Source organism: Balearica regulorum, chromosome 2 (genome assembly GCF_011004875.1).
Source record: "Balearica regulorum gibbericeps isolate bBalReg1 chromosome 2, bBalReg1.pri, whole genome shotgun sequence".
Taxonomy (NCBI): Eukaryota; Metazoa; Chordata; class Aves; order Gruiformes; family Gruidae; genus Balearica; species Balearica regulorum.
Genome location: NC_046185.1, coordinates 140,759,540 through 140,775,282, shown reverse-complemented (window position 1 = coordinate 140,775,282; position 15,743 = coordinate 140,759,540). Strand labels below are relative to the sequence as shown.

At 41.6% G+C, this 15,743-nt stretch overlaps 1 protein-coding gene across 6 annotated transcripts in view; it reads left to right on the top strand.

The window, feature by feature from the left end:
• The window catches only part of DYNC1I1 (dynein cytoplasmic 1 intermediate chain 1), a 193,093-nt gene that overhangs the window by 126,612 nt on the left and 50,738 nt on the right, over nt 1-15,743 (top strand). For all 6 annotated transcript variants that reach the window (XM_075746142.1, XM_075746144.1, XM_075746146.1 and 3 more), the window contains one exon: nt 15,552-15,698. In XM_075746142.1, the coding sequence (XP_075602257.1) occupies nt 15,552-15,698 (147 nt within the window). The remainder of the gene's footprint in view (nt 1-15,551; nt 15,699-15,743) is intronic.

Here is a 15,743-nt window from a genome sequence, read left to right as displayed (position 1 = left end):
GCATTGGAACAGGTTGTCCAGACAGATTGTGCAGACTCCATAGTTGTCTTTTCAAGACAGGCTGGGTGAAGCCCTGAGCAACTTCATGTAATGTCACAGCTGGCCCTGCTTTGAACAGGAGGTTGGACTAGAGGTCTCCTGAGGTCTTTTCCAACCTGAATTGTCCTGTGATTCTATGATCCTGGACATGAATCCGATTCTGCCTGGGTTTGTAGCAGTTATCTGGTAAGCGGACCTCTGAATGTCTGCCTTTGAAGATACTGGGGCAGCTCCCATACTGGGAATGCTCCAATACCCAAATTTGTGGCAGACTTTCTGTAGCACATACCAAAATGTTGTAACATGAATCAGGAAGGACATCTTCATAGATATGGCGGTTGTTTTGTTTTCATTTCTGTTTCATTTCCTGCTATGCGTCATTGGTAGGATGATTTTTGTGGACCTGTGTAGAGAGGGCTCTTCTGTGCCTGTTCTCCGGGACTCTTTGTTGTTACTACAGTTGTGACTATGATGTGGTCATTTGCATGCTGCAGTAATTCATGCAGATGTATAGGGGCACCATTTTGAATTAAAATTTGGGAAAATTTATAACTGTGCTTCTGGGGGAGGAGAACAGTTTCAGCTGTGGCTTGTGATAGAAGGATATATTCATTCTGTTCTTATTTTAAAAATTTTTTTCCTCTGTCCTGTTGTGTTTGTCCAGGCTGGAACATAGAAACACAGAGCACAGTTTGTGCTGGGAGGATTTCAGTAAACAAGAGCCCATGTCTTGTCTCTTAGGCTTTTGTTGTAGATTATTCCTCCTGATCTCAGCTGATAGCGGCTATCTTTTTTTTGCTCCTCTTATTGGAGTTTACACAACTTCTAGCCTTTGGTGATTAAAAATAACTATCATTTGGCCTAAAATTAGTGCTCCAATACTTGTGGAGACATTGTGTGTGAGTCAGTAGAAGTTACACCCACACATCTGAAGGCTGAATGTAGTATTTTGAAAATAGTTTTCAGTCTCTTAGGTGAAAGGAGAGAGCTGCTTGCAGCAGATATGTAGAGGGGGGCAAAGAGGACCAAACAAACAAGAGGCAGAGTCTCCTGTCACCCAGATGCTACTGAACTCAGAGGCGTCAATGGGGGAGGACAGGAAAGGCACTGAAAATGTGGAAATGTTTATTCTGTCTTGCGTGCTACAGTGTCTTACACAGTCCTGAAATCGCCACTATGAAATGCCCCACGTGAGCCTCAAGTCCTGCTTTACTGCTGAAATGCCACAGCTGTTAATGTGGCACCTGCTAGCATCTGCAGCTCAGGAAAAAGTATGCCATGTTTCCCATATAGCCTTTCAGTCCTAAAATCTCTTTCAAATGGCTTCATTTCCACAGAAAATCAAATTATAATTTTTTCTAGCAGGAGTGGGAGAAGGAAACCTTCTTCCAGACAAGGCTGGAGAGAAACTAAGCATCATTATTGAGACTGAAGGGATGTCAATTGGATACACAGAGTTGTATGTCTTCCCTTGGGCTTACCTGTACCTTTCCTAACCCTTAGCAAAGCTGCTTTTTCCATGATGACTCGGATCTCTTACTATCTTGTGCAGAACCCTGAAGAGCAACACACCCATCAAAGCCAATGTGTACACTATAACAGCAAAATTGTATGCCATATCCCGTCAGTCTGTGAAATGACTGCTAATACAAAAGGTGGGTGCAGTTTCCCTGTTAGTAATTAACATTCTGAATTACTTGAGGACTGTGTTTATACACACGAAGTCTGCTAGCAACAGAATGCTCCTTTGCTTAGAGCAATGCTTAACATAGATAATCTTCCTCATTTGAAACTGAGATTTCAATTATGAATCAAAGAATTAGGAAGTGAAAAAAATCTGCTTTTCTTGGATAGAAAATTTTAGGCGGTTCCTGCTTCTAAGCCTTTTTTGGAGAGGGTAGATTATCATATGCTTAAATGATACGCTGTCACTACTAGCAATAGCATTGTGCTTTTTCTAGGTGTTCAAATAGTGATTTGTAATGAATCTGTACTTAAATATCCTGTTTCTCTCCTTAAAGTTCATGTATTCTTCCTTTCAGATCAAATATAAAGAATATGTTGGCCACTCAATACGGCAGGCTTTTTTTTTTGTTTTCAAAATTTCTTTGTTTCACTGATATCTTGCATTGTACCTTTCTGAATTTCTGGCATCTAATATGCAATATGCAAATAATGCCATTTGGAGGAAACCTAGCCTTTGAATTTGCAGAGTTAGACATGCAGTATTTTTAAACTTTAGCTAGCTAAGGAAAAAAAAATAAAAGATCTCAGTCAAAAACTATATTTCATAAGAGAAAATTATAGTGATATTGACGGTTTGCCAAAACCTCAAGCAGTGACAAAATCCACAGAGTGTCCTGAAAGAGATGCCTTTGCAAAACCATGCCTTTGCAGATGGCTTAGATTATTGATACTTATAAACACATGACATTATTCATTCGACTCAGAATTTTTAAAAACTCTGTTGATAAAAAATGCAAATTTGTCAGACTATCCCAAGATCACAGAGAAAAAAAATCACCAAATCCTGCAGTTGTTGCTGAGGGTGTTTTACAGGTTAGTAGTTGTTGATTTGGTTACATTTCAACATGACCTAGTGTAAAACATTTTAAGAAAAAAAGGAGGAAGGAAGAGAAAAAAGAGCATAACTTTCCTTTGTTGATGTGAACATTACAGTTCATAGTTTTTCTTGTATATCTGAAACTCCCAGTGCTAAAAGGGTTTTGAGTGAACAAGAAATGGAGGATCAGATGTGAATCAATAAGTCACTGGGATCCTTCCACCGAATTTTTTTGCATAAAGGATATAAAATACCATGCAATTCCCTAGCTGCACTGCAAATGATGGATAAACAGCCATAGGCATGACTTTTCTGTTTGGGTTATGTAACTGTTCTCAGTGCAAGCTACTTGCAATGGAGAGGACATTTGGTCCAAATTCAAGAAAATTATTTTACCTCATGATTTTTGTCTCTGTGGGAGCTCTGTGTGAGGAGTGAAGCCTCTTTCTATGTTACCTGGCACAAAATATAAAACAGTTACTCTTCTAAAGTGCTGTAAAAGGCCCCAGAAACCAAGGAATCCATCATTACCGGCTGGGATACAACTGTCCTCTGCCTTAGGTCTAAAATCAACAGTCTTCCGCCCTCTGCCCCCCACGGCTAGATGACTGACAAGCACTTCCCTGAAAAGAACTTCTGTATATGGGCAACATTGATTTAATGATGATGAACACTCCCTGCTTCCCACAAAGGGAAAGCAGAAGCACGTGCTGATGGCTGAGATGCTGACATTATCCTTGGAAGACGTTTCCCGTGGGGCAGAGGGTCTTCTGGAAAGTGGCAAAAAGGAGAGTCTCTATCAGCCCCCTCAGAGACTGCCCAGTAATTATTGTACGAGCACTACTCTGCATAGTGAGATCATATTTGCTGTCACTATAATGATGTTTACAAAAAGTGAGCCTTTGTTAGTAATAAGTGCCCGTATGAAGTCATTCATAGTGTTTTTGCAAAAATTTCACGATCCATTATATAACCATAATAACAGTATACGACCGATGACAAATACCATAGATTTAACTTTCACAAAGCAGATCTATCATCTGGTGAAATTTTAGTAAAACAGGATTGTCTTTATCATGAAAAGTATCAGAGAAGAAAAGCTAAAGTACATTTATTTTAGCATGAGATGACAAGCTAATGTCCTACATGCAAGAAGCAATATGCTTTTACAAACTTGTCATATTGGAGAGATCAGAGTGTTTTCATTATCTCTACGACAAAATGTGCCAGGGTGCATTAGGATCTATGATTAATTCGATTGCTCTTATAACTAGATTTAGTACTTTGCAGCCAAGATAAATATCAATTCCACTTCAGTTCCATATTGTTCATGAACATACACTGAATCACCAGTCATTCTGTGTGGAGAAGAACATGCTTAGCATTTGCTATCTCATGTTTACATCTGTAAATAAACAGAGCTCAATTCGGACTGAGTTAATAATGTACAGGAGTTGTGCAGAATTGCTATTTGCCATGAGCTGTCTGGGGTAAATCCATTCTTCCTGGCAGGAACGTGATGCATTATAAAATGTTTTGTCACTGGTGAGAGCTGATGACCCAGGTGAGCTGGTTTTGAGCAAGATGGGGTTCTCTGTTACTCCAGGAGTGAGCAAACATAAGCTGGCATAACTACGCTGATTTATTGTAACCAAGACTTTGACCCTTAGACTAGAAAAACACTTATCTCCTTCCTTCCTCCTCTGCAAGACTACTCATGGCAAAAAACAGCAGAACCTTGCAGGTGAGGAAAGTGGGATGGGAAATTTCAGGAAACTAAGGTTTGTTTGGATAAAGGGGGATTAAAAATTGGGTCTATAATGGGAAGTAGTCATCTATCCCTGCCTGGCCTTAGCTGCTCCCTGATGCTCTATGGGTGCAGAGCCAGGCTACTCATATCAGAATTTGTAATTTACTGTAGGAGACATGAACAGTGTGAAGGCAACTCATGTTCCCTCCCTCATTCTTAAATACAGACTTGCCTGTGGTATCTTCTGCATTTCCAATAGATAGCTGTTTATCTGTGCCTCTCAGCCTCTCAATCGTCATATCTATGTGCAATGTTTAATTAATTTTCAATGATTTCCAATTATGTAGTGACACTACTTATAAATGATACATCAGTGAAAGTGATGGATTTGGGCAAATATAATAGCCTGTCAGTCTTCACTAGAAGCTACAATTAAATCAAAAAGATAAGAAAAGATTACTGTAATTATTTTGACACTGAACTGATAGAAGTTTGCCCAAGTGACACAGACTACAGAGTACAGAATGTCATTTGCTTAGAAACAAGTAAAATAAGATACACTGTTGTCCCTTTGCTCCTGTAGGACTTCCTGCTGAGGTCACCTCATAGCCTTAAACTGGAAAATGGAGTGACCTCTCTCCAGGATCAGGCGGAACTCCATTCAGTCTCAGTCAAAGACTTGTAGGGTCCTTGATAAGTTAAGAGGGATCCAGAGCCCAGAGATTCTGGGCTTCCCAGTGCAAGAGAGACTTGGACATATTGGAGTGAGCCCAGCATTTAGGGACTAGATCATCTCTCATGCGAGGAGAGGCTGAGAGAGCTGGGACTGCTTAGCCTGGAGAAGAGAAGGCTCGGGGGATCTTATCAATGTGTGTAAGTACCTGATGGGGGAGTAAAGAGGATGGAGCCAGGCTCTTCTAAGTGGCACCCAGTGACAGGACAAAAGGCAATGGACACAAACTGAAATACAGGAAATTGCATTTAAACATGAGAAAAAAAACTCTTTTACTATGAGGGTGACTGAGTACTGACAAAGGTTGCCCTGAGAGGTCATGCGGTCTCCATCCATGGAGGTACTCAAAACTCAACTGGACACAGTCATGAGCAATCTGCTCCAGCTGATCCTGGTCTGAGCAAGGGGTTGGACCAGACAATCTCCAGAGGTGCCTTCCAACCTTGGCAATTCAGTGAGTCTGTCTGTGACATTTCATGCTCCTTTCTCCTTTCCTGTCTCTGAGCTTACACAGAACTCAGCTGGGCTGTTACTGTCTCGAATTCTGCAGTCTTCCTGGGACCAGCTGAACATCAGGGGATCCTTCCTTCCTCCTTGAAAGAAGGTCACTGGCTCTCAGAAGTCCTGAATCAAGAAATTGCCTGTTTAGGAATGCACTTACCAATTTGTTTGGCTGTGAGTGGGCTTTTGAGTCATTGAAATCATGGGGAGCTTAGAAGAATTACCTACAATTAAGTTCATGGACTTCTGAGAAAAGATGGACTTACATATATAGATAAGTTCTTTCCTCAGCTGGGGCCTTAAAGTGTTCTTGGTCTGACATGTTCAATCTTCTTACCATGCCTGGGTTCTCATGGCCTGTGCATTTATTGTGGGGGTTTGGACTAAGTGCTACACTTGAGATTTATCTGCAATTCCCTTATAAGCAGCTGTGACTACTATGCCCAACTTCACAGGCTGAGCTGTAGATAATTGTTCTTGCAGCATCTGCACTGTGGCTTTGCATAGTTTGATTGATCAAATGATGTGTGGTTTAGGGAACTGCTGCCATAGAAAGCTACCACCACAGCTCAAGAACAACTCGTGTTTCTATTCTGAGTCTGGAATTTGCTATTTCTATATGCTCTGTAAAGCCCAACTGATATTTCCAGAACTTGCCATCAAGTGATCATCTGGTTTGCTTTCTCTGTGAAGAGTCCAGGACACCAGGATGCGAGGCAAGCCTAGCCCATACCTCACTCTCTGGGGAATCTCTTCTGCTTTTGCATAGTGCTAGACAGGGACCACGCTGGATAGGAACTCTTGAGCCTTGCTCATGAGGCCAGCTCATGATTTCGTCAGAAAGCAGTCTCTGCCTGGAGAACAGGTTGCAGCAACAAGAAGCTTAAGTTCTTAGACTAATGGCTGGGGCACTTTGTGAGCATGGAGCTGAGCTGCTAAAACTATATCTGTGGTTTATATTAGATAATACCGGAGAATGTGCATAAGTAATTCAGGAAAAGTGACCAGAACTCCTGGACTTGTCCCTCCCAGCCAGGTTACCCCAGAATTTGCTAGACAGAAGTGGCTTCACCTTCATAGATGCTTTTGCCTGGAGTTGCCTATCTGCAACACTTAGAGAGGGCTTTGGTTTGTGTGATGTTTTGAGTATGTGCTTCTCAAGATCTGTATTTCATTTTGCAGTGCTTAAAATACTCCACCCCCAAAAACCTCCACAGGAATGCAGAGATATGATGGTGAATATATTGACCAAAACAGGCGAAATTGAACTCTTTCTCTTTTTTTCACTATGAACTCTAATCTTGTTATCTCTATTCTGCAGTCCACATGTGTGAATAATAATGCATGGACATGTAAACAGTGCTTTAAGGCTATGCAGAACATAGGGCTTTTGCAAACTTGTCCTATACTAAATGCTCTGCCTCTTTCAGGACCTTCAGGCACTGAATGCTGCAAGCTCTGCCCTGCTCGCCAAAATGACTGCTAAAGAGAAAGAAAAAGGATTAGGGAAGCATCAGTCTCCATTCCTTATTATATTATCAGCATGTATTTACAGTAGATTTAATATATACACAGTGGATTATGCATAGGGTATAGTTTTTAAGACTTAGTGCATAGTGTTAGGGGTAGTTGCTACAGCAATTGTTGGTCTCTTAGTTAAACGGTCCCTAAAATTCTGCCAAGACTATGTCCATAAGCATATTTCTTTAGAGTCTGTAGGGAATGGAGAATTAAGCATTTCAACGGAGCTGAAAAGCTGAATGTAAAATCTTTTGTTTCTCTTCAGTTATTGTCCCTTCATGAATTGCAGCAGACCATTCATTGTAACTTATCTTACTGATTTTCTGAGCCCAGATGAAACCCAAACACAACTAAGCTAACATGGAGATTGCATGGCCCTTCCATGGGAGGGTGGTCACACTAGCACAAGATGGAGGTTACGGTTTGGTTGAGGTTCTTTATTTGGGGTAGCTATCTGTGTTAAACTGCCTTTTAATATTAGAAGTCCAGTCCAATAAGTCCTTTTCTGACAAAGACAAAAAAAAAAAACCAAAAAACCAATTGCAATCTGATATTACTTGGTATTGAAAGGAAAACTGTATAGTCTCCATGGCAAACAGTGTGCAAGCTGAAAATAGAAGACTCGCATCTTGCCCTGAATTATCAATGAAATACAGTTGCAAATTGTTTGCTGCTGAATCTGAATTTTGGCTGCTGGCAGACAAATTAAGACATTAATTTATGTTCCAATGTTTTTGAGCTAGATTTACAAATGTGGTTAGGTGACTAACGATGAAGAAAAAGGCAGGCAATGGGATTTGCAAGTACATTTTGCAGCACTTAAATACCTTTGTCTTACCACCCAGCTTGTGCGTGGATAGACATCTTTTGTGTTTGAGATGCTTTTTTAAAACAGAAGTCAAAGTGACTAAATGTAAATGTGTGCAGAACGTTAAGGAGGCGTCATCAATAGAAAATTATTCAGCCTGCAATTCACCAAAGATTTTAACTTCTAAAATCTCTTAGAATTTCCCTCTGTGTGAAAACAGCAGCCACTAGTTAACAGAATCAAGCGTGCCAGTAGAAACACACCAGACAACTTCTGTTTTGCCATGTCCCATGTAGGTGATGACTGTTTTCAGAAAGCAACTGAACACTCTTCACTTTAAGAACTGCCTCTTACCTAATGCATTTCTGACCACTGCACCAAGAAAATTTTTCATATAATGTTATTATTTGGTCAATTCTAGAGACCTTCACTAGACCGAGATGCATTTGAAAGAAATTTGTTACAAACCCACCGTAACAAAGCAGTCTCTGTCCCAAAGAACTTGTAGCTGTAGTTATGAGTGGTGGCAGGTGGTGACACCATTTCCCCTGCCCTGAGCTGGCAGCTCTGGTCCAGAAGCCTTTGGCTAACACTGTGCTGAAACTAGTGAGCCCTGTTGCATGCGGAGTGCCAGAGCTCCGTGGTCAAGCTGATACCTACCATCTGCTCCAAATTCTGGCCAGCCTGTGGTATGAGTGGGGACGGCAGAAGGTCTCTGCGCTCCACCCACAGACACATGCCCTAAGGCTCCAGGTCTGCAAGGGCAGTGCAGACCCGTCACTTCAAGTTTATGAATAACTTAATCAAAACAATTAAGAGTGCTCTCGTATAACTGTTAGAATGTCATGACCTAAATAAAACAGACAAACCAAGGAGATGCTTGCTTCTCCATGACACAGGCACATGGACCTTAAGGATTTGACAGTCTGATAAGCAGCCAGGTCTTAATCAGAGAAAACAGATGAATTTGGATACTTAGCATGTAAGCAGTTGGGTGGAAAGAAAATTTGATTTTGATGTGCTCTTGTTATGAAATTGCTCCTTATTTCTTCAGGCTTTAATTCTCTTATCCTCAGTCTAACAAACAAAGTACAATACTCAGCACAGACTGTATTCTTAGGCTTGCATGTTATCTGCCGTAATTCAGGGTTACCAAATTGGTTTGTTGTTGCAGTCAGGGATAAAGGCAAGCAGGATTTCCCCATATTGCATTTGAGAATTATCATGTTTATCTGCTTTTGCAATACAGCAAACAGTTTTGCTGCTTTTCTGAATCATCACAACACCACCAAATGAATAATATTAGCAAACGCGCCTTCCAAAAGGACTGAAGTGCAGATTGCCTTTTGGCAAGGCAGCTTGTGGACTTTATTCTAACTAATTTTTTCTCATAGTTACACAGACTGAACCTGCAGTTACAGCGATGAAAGCAGAAAGCTTTCTGCCCTGCTTACAATGAAGGCATGAGGCTGGATATTGCCTTTCTGCAGACTTGGGCAGAGCACTCTGCTTCTGCTGCCATGCTCAGATGTCAGCGCTGAGGTTAGATGTCAGAGTTACCTACCCCGTAAACTCAGCTAAGAAAGAGCTGTGTTTCCTGACATACTCTTTTCCTTCTTTTTAAGGACTTAGTACTTTTTCAATAAAAATAAATTTAATTTGTGGCTACATTTCAGCTCCATTGGTTTGATGGTATAAGTGGAGCAATACCAGCTTTGGATTTAGAGCAGTCGTGTGGCTGAGTCTCTCTGTGCAGCTTTCATGTGGTCGGGTGAGACATTCTTAGAATCCCCAAACATTTTTGAAGATCCTAAACTGGAGACATTCACAATTCTTCCCTCCCTTTCTACCATTAATCCTTCATGTTTTAACAAGCACTGAAGTTAATACAGCCTACACTCTTTCCTGTCACACTGGGGCCCCCTCCCTCCTTTCTTTCTCTTGAATAAAGCAATCTGTTCTTTCCAGCCCATACTCTTGTAAATCAAAGGGATAGATGTCGACACACACCATAACCAAGTATAAACTTCCTTTTTTTAATTAAACAGGATTCTGACATTTGGTTTGAAGAAGTGTTTGTTTGGTTTTATTTATTTTTTTAAATACATGAAGGATGTCAACTGCTTTTATTTTATTTTTAGTAGAAGACGAATTTTGTATGGTGCCACAAATAATCTCTAGTACAAAATCCTTCAGATGCTATTTTGTAGTTGAATAGGAAGAGAGTTGGGGGGAGCAATACAGAAGTCTTGGCATTTAAAGCTTTTAGAATTAAGAGTTAACCTCTTCGGTAAAGGTTTCCGTACACATAAATCATGCTTTAGGTACCTTTTCAAATTTAATTGGGGAAAACAGTTGTAATTCTGTTGCTATCCTCTCTTGTCATTTGCTTATTACTATTAATTATACTTAGACATTTATGTGAAATACAGAAATATCCAGATTCATAATAGCTGATACTAAAAATAAGCAAGACTTTTGGAAGGAACATAGTCTCTATTTCAGTGTACAAATCCAGGTATCTCATTAGCCAGGGCAAAGTCACCCTAGAATTGCCTCTTTCAAGGTATCTCACACCTTCTTTTGTGGTGCAAAAAGAATGTAATTGGGCACTGAACCAGACAAACCAGTGTTCAGATCTGATACCACTACTTTCCATGCTGATTCTCAGTCTTTGGCCTGGCAGGAAAAGGGGCTTTATTTAGCAAACCAGTTGCTGTTTTTGTTTCTAGGTGATGATTTTAATCCACCTTTGCAGTTGCGGTATATCTTCTCTATCTGTTCGGGGCCACATATAAGTGCGTTGAGCAATGCAAGCATGAGGAGCATAGTCATAAAGGACTATGAGTTTGGCAGCTTTTTGTGATTCTAGCTAAGTGACAGTACTACAGCTTTGTCCCTCTGCTCTCAGTGCCTCTAAGCCAATTCCCTCCAGCATGGAAAAGGATCTGCTGCTTCATCTCAGCTACAGTTAATTTTATTGCCCGCTGTTGTGTGTGTCAGACTGACCTATAGTAGCATGCCGCAGACTAGCGCTTTTTCACATGTGAACGTCTACCCAGGGGTTTCCTGAGCGCCTGCTGCAATATAACCTGGTATTTTGGAGTCTAGAAATGCCTGTGAACTCCTCAGATCGCTTCTTCCCACTGACGAAGCTTTGAGATCCATCTGGTGTCAAGTGTAGGCATATGGCACCAGTATGGCAGCGCTGCCTACGGGGGTGGTTTCCTGCAGAAGAGGTCTCGCCGAATGCAGTAGTCGTTGCCTATTGAAAGTCATTATTGTTTAGCACCCAGGTCTTTGTGAACTTGTTCAACCGGTGGCTGGGCAGAGTGCCATCCGAATCTACGGACATGAGCACAGACAGCTGAGTCTCTGGGGCCTTACAGACATCAGATGTGGGTACTGAGGTCAGGCTTCTCAGTAGGGAGAATCCAAATGACTGTCTGTCCCAAGCATGTGTATCTGTGGTTGAAGGGATATGCCATCATTAATCCAAATCTGGGCCAGATTAAGCTGCTAAAATAAAAACCAGCTCCACCAGCCACTTGAAGAGGGTTCGGGGCCTGTTTGAGTCGAGCGCATCAGCGGGGAGGGAGGAGGCAGAGGCGGCTGAGCAGCCGCCATCCCCTTGCCCCTGTAGTGCTTCTCTCCCTTTGGCACGGGACGGGCTGACATCCGCCAAAGCAGGGCTCAGGGGTGCTGCCCTTGTCCCCTCAACTGCAGGCCTCTCTGAGGGCTGGGCAACGCTGATGTTTCTGAGCCCAGCCCTCTCTTTGTTCTTGTAACAGCCAGGAGCAGAAGCTTTCACATTTGGGGAGTGGGATCGCACATTTGCCAGACAAAAATCTCAGTTTGCCAGCCTGGGCCTGGCTCTCCCTTTTGCCTGGGCAGTGGTCCTGCCTGGAGCTGATTCAGGGTCGTTCGTCTGGCCCTTTGAGAGCTGCTCACCTCCGCAGACAGGCAGAGCATGCACAGGGGGTGAGGCAGCAGCACCAGCGTGGTGGCACCCACCAGAAAGCCGTCACGAAGGTACAGGAGTAGAAAATCTGGCTGGAAGATTGCAAAGTCAGAAGTATGAAAAGTGCTTTAGTGGAGGTGCTGAGAAAGCTAAGGAGAGACAGAAAAAGCTAAATCCAGTAGACTGTATTTGCACAGAGTGAGGAAACACCAGAGCATTAAGCTAAAGTGAATAATGAAATGATTTGCTGTACAGAGCAATTCAGAGAAATGACCAAACACTGAGGGTTACCTGGTTCTTGCAGGTCTCAACAACTTGCAGACACAGATGCTCTGTGACACCCATAAAAAAGATAATGCTGGGAATTTCCTATTCTAAATGCCACTTTTATACTCTGGACACTAAACTCCCTGTGGAATTGCCTTCTGACATGATGCCTCTTATATTTCTTACTGCACTGTTGCCATGTACTATGAAACTAGCTGCTTCTGTCCAAGCACCTACAGCAGGTAAAATATGCCAGACTGAATAATTGGGAAGCTTTACGGTCGTTATTGGAAAGTGCTGTGAGATTTCCCTAGAAAGGTGTGGTAGAAATGCAAAGAGGGTTGTGCTGTTATTTTAAAACCTGACCGTGCGCTGGTTCCTCCCCCTTTGAAGTCAGTGGCAAAACTCTGGTTTAGAGGAGCAAGACTGCTTGAATCGGCAAACAAGAGGCAGCCTGGAGGCAGAAGAGGCTTACAGGGAATGGTCTCTGTTGCTGTCCTCCAGCACAGAGCTGCTCAGACAGACTGGAGACCTGTGGACCGCTCTCTCCCATTAAGGCTATGAAATGAATGCTTTTAAGGTTGTTAAATGGATCTTACAGCCCTTACTCATCTGAGTACCGCCATTAACTTCAAGAAAATAATCACTTTATTAAGTGCTATGGAGTGGAGTCCTTGACTTGTTAAATTCTAATATTTGACAGAAGGTTTTCCTCGATAAAAAAATAATATTGACATAATTAAAAGGATGTGAACATTTCATCGGTTGAACAACGTGAGTTACTTTGGAGCAATACCTAAAACTGGAAGCAGCGCAGAGGCCTTAAGTCCGTGTCACGTCTGTAGGTTATTTTTGAACTTTATGAAAAACATACTTTAGCAGTTTATATCCTGACCATTGAACTGTATTCTGGGATTCTGAATTCAAAAACATGCTAACCATGAAAACACAACATTTAAAAATACACTGTCCAGTTGGCTTCTTCGCCCTGCTTCAGAGACTCCCGAGTTTGTTTCGGACAAACTGAGAACTTTGTTGTGGAATGACTGTTTGAATTGGGGTTTCTTAAAATACATGTGGAGCCTTGTAGCTGCTGCGGGGTGTACACAGTGGTGGAGCTGTACTATTTTAAAATCATCTGGCTATTTCACTTCATGTAAGAATATCTGTCAGCTTAGTTATAAGGAATGAGAGAGGTTGATTAAAACAACTCACGAAGCCATTAAACAAAGAGATAAAATGTAGAACATGTGCTGTAGGGTAGTTTTAATTATAATGTATGGGGGATCTGTGGAAACCGGATGGCAGCTGCATTGTAGCTGAGTTTTAAGCCCCTTTCAACAGTATCAAAGTCCTGTTACTCAGAGGTGGGTTTTCTTATCTGCAAAGCTAATAGGTCCTTCGGAAATGTTGTTTGGAAACTACCTTTTGTTACTACAACTGACCATAGTGTAATTATTATGCTCAAGCGCTTAGATATATATGGACTAAAATAGGCAATTATGTATACTAATCATCTAGTCATTAGCTACTAGACTGTATAACATCAGAGAAACGTATGCAAAAGCTTTAGTCAAGAAGAGAAGGGATCAAAGATGTCAAGTGAACAGCCACAAGAATCCAGAGAGAATGGGGAAGAAAAAAGGTAGCGCCAGCTTATTTCATTGTCTTGGCGATCTTATTAGGTCAAAAAACCAGTATTGAATATACTGCTGTATGCTAAAAGTATGACTACTAAGTCAATTTAGCATATAATCTGGCTTTAAGAAATAGATATCGGGCAGCCACATTAATTCTGTAAAAACTGTTTAAACTTCACATTTTGCTTTATTCTTATTAACCTTGTTATAGACATCAAGAGTTAGCATAATTAATTCTAGTCCTACCAGAAGGGGTTTTAAATCTCTGGTGGAAGAGTTCAAACCAGTCTCTAGCCACTAGAAATAAGGACGAGAAGCAGTAAGGAAAGAAGACAACACATCTGCTCACATCAAAGTTTTTACAACTCCATCCACTCCTGCCAGAGACAGGGTCGTCAGCTAGGTAGACACTGGGTCTAGTTCAGCTTGGCAGCTCCTATGTTCCCGATTCAACAAAGTTTACTTAAATGTCTGCAATGCTTTTTATGCAACTGAAACAGGGTAGTTTAGTTAACCTTTTATCACTGAGTAAAATGGATTCACACATAGGAACATCACTACTTCAAAATATCCAGTCATTAAGCTATACCAAAGATTTGTTACCAAAACTCATTAAAAACAGCCAGAAAATTATGTTTTAAGAGTGCGACCTCTAACAGTGAATTTAACTTTCTGACCGTAATTGCCACAGCAGTTCATGTCTTGCTCTGTGGCTTGTAAGCATGGCTAAAACTGCCCATGAAAAAGATGACATTTGCTTCTGTTTGCAAACTGTCTGTATTAGTATGTGAATTCTCAGGAAATTATATGAATGCTGAAACTTTCGCTTTCCAATTTGCATGAAACAAAGACATAACATCCAGGACCAATTATATAAAAATGCGAAATAATTCCTTAGAAAGAGGATGGAGGACCTGAAGGAGTTACAGCTTGTTGCTCTTGGCTGTAGCTTGTTGGCACTTGAAGGGTCTGAGGACTGTTCCCTTGAGGTCTTCAGATATTGTACGTAATTTTAAAGAGACCGGAAGGTGATAGTTGGGGTAGATACCCATCTCCATACTGGCTTGTGGGGCACTATACCAGATAACCAGGGTAACCATTACACCAGTCTCCCCAGCTAAAGAAAATGTACAAAAGCAACTCAGCTGTAATTAAAACAAGGGAAAACTCAGTGTAAAGGAAAGTGTGGTTCCCTCTGCTATTAGAAGAGGACATCTCTGTAGCAGAGAAATCAGTCATTGATCCAACAATGAGACGCAGCTTGTCAGCTGATGCTCTCAAGGCAGCACACCTTGAGGTGCACTTTGCAGGGTCTCTCACAAACTCACCTCAAATTGTTTGAGAGTTAAAATCTAGAGGAGCAATAGGGGAAAGGCTCTCCCTGATGGGAAATCATGGGCCAGGATGCCAACCTCTGTTGGGTTGGCATCTGGTCACTTGAAGTTCTCACTTTTGGAAATGAAATTAAGCACTTTTCCATCACTGTCATGGAGAGGTTATCTCAGGTTTCTAGCATCATGGTAAGACTCATCCTATAGTACATATTTTCCCTAGGACCAATGGAACTACACATTACAGGGTCAAAATTAGCTCTTTGCATGTGTCCTATTGGCTTTAGCAGAATTACTGGTGTGCAAGGAATATGAATAGAGGTCATGCAGTGATTTCTAAAATGCAAAATGCTAATTACAATATGCTTCCTTAAGGAGAGAACTGAAGATGGCTGACCATGTAACCCCTCTCTTCTTCTCTACCTGTTTTACTCCAGTCCTCTGTGATGTCTGTCTGTTTTGCCCGCTTTCACCCAAACCTGGTCGTTGGTGGAACATACTCTGGCCAAATTGTGTTGTGGGATAATCGCAGTCACAGGCGCACTCCGGTTCAGAGAACTCCCTTGTCTGCTGCTGCTCACACGGTAAGGATAAAAATCACCTCTTCATTCCTTAGAGAAAATGGTCAG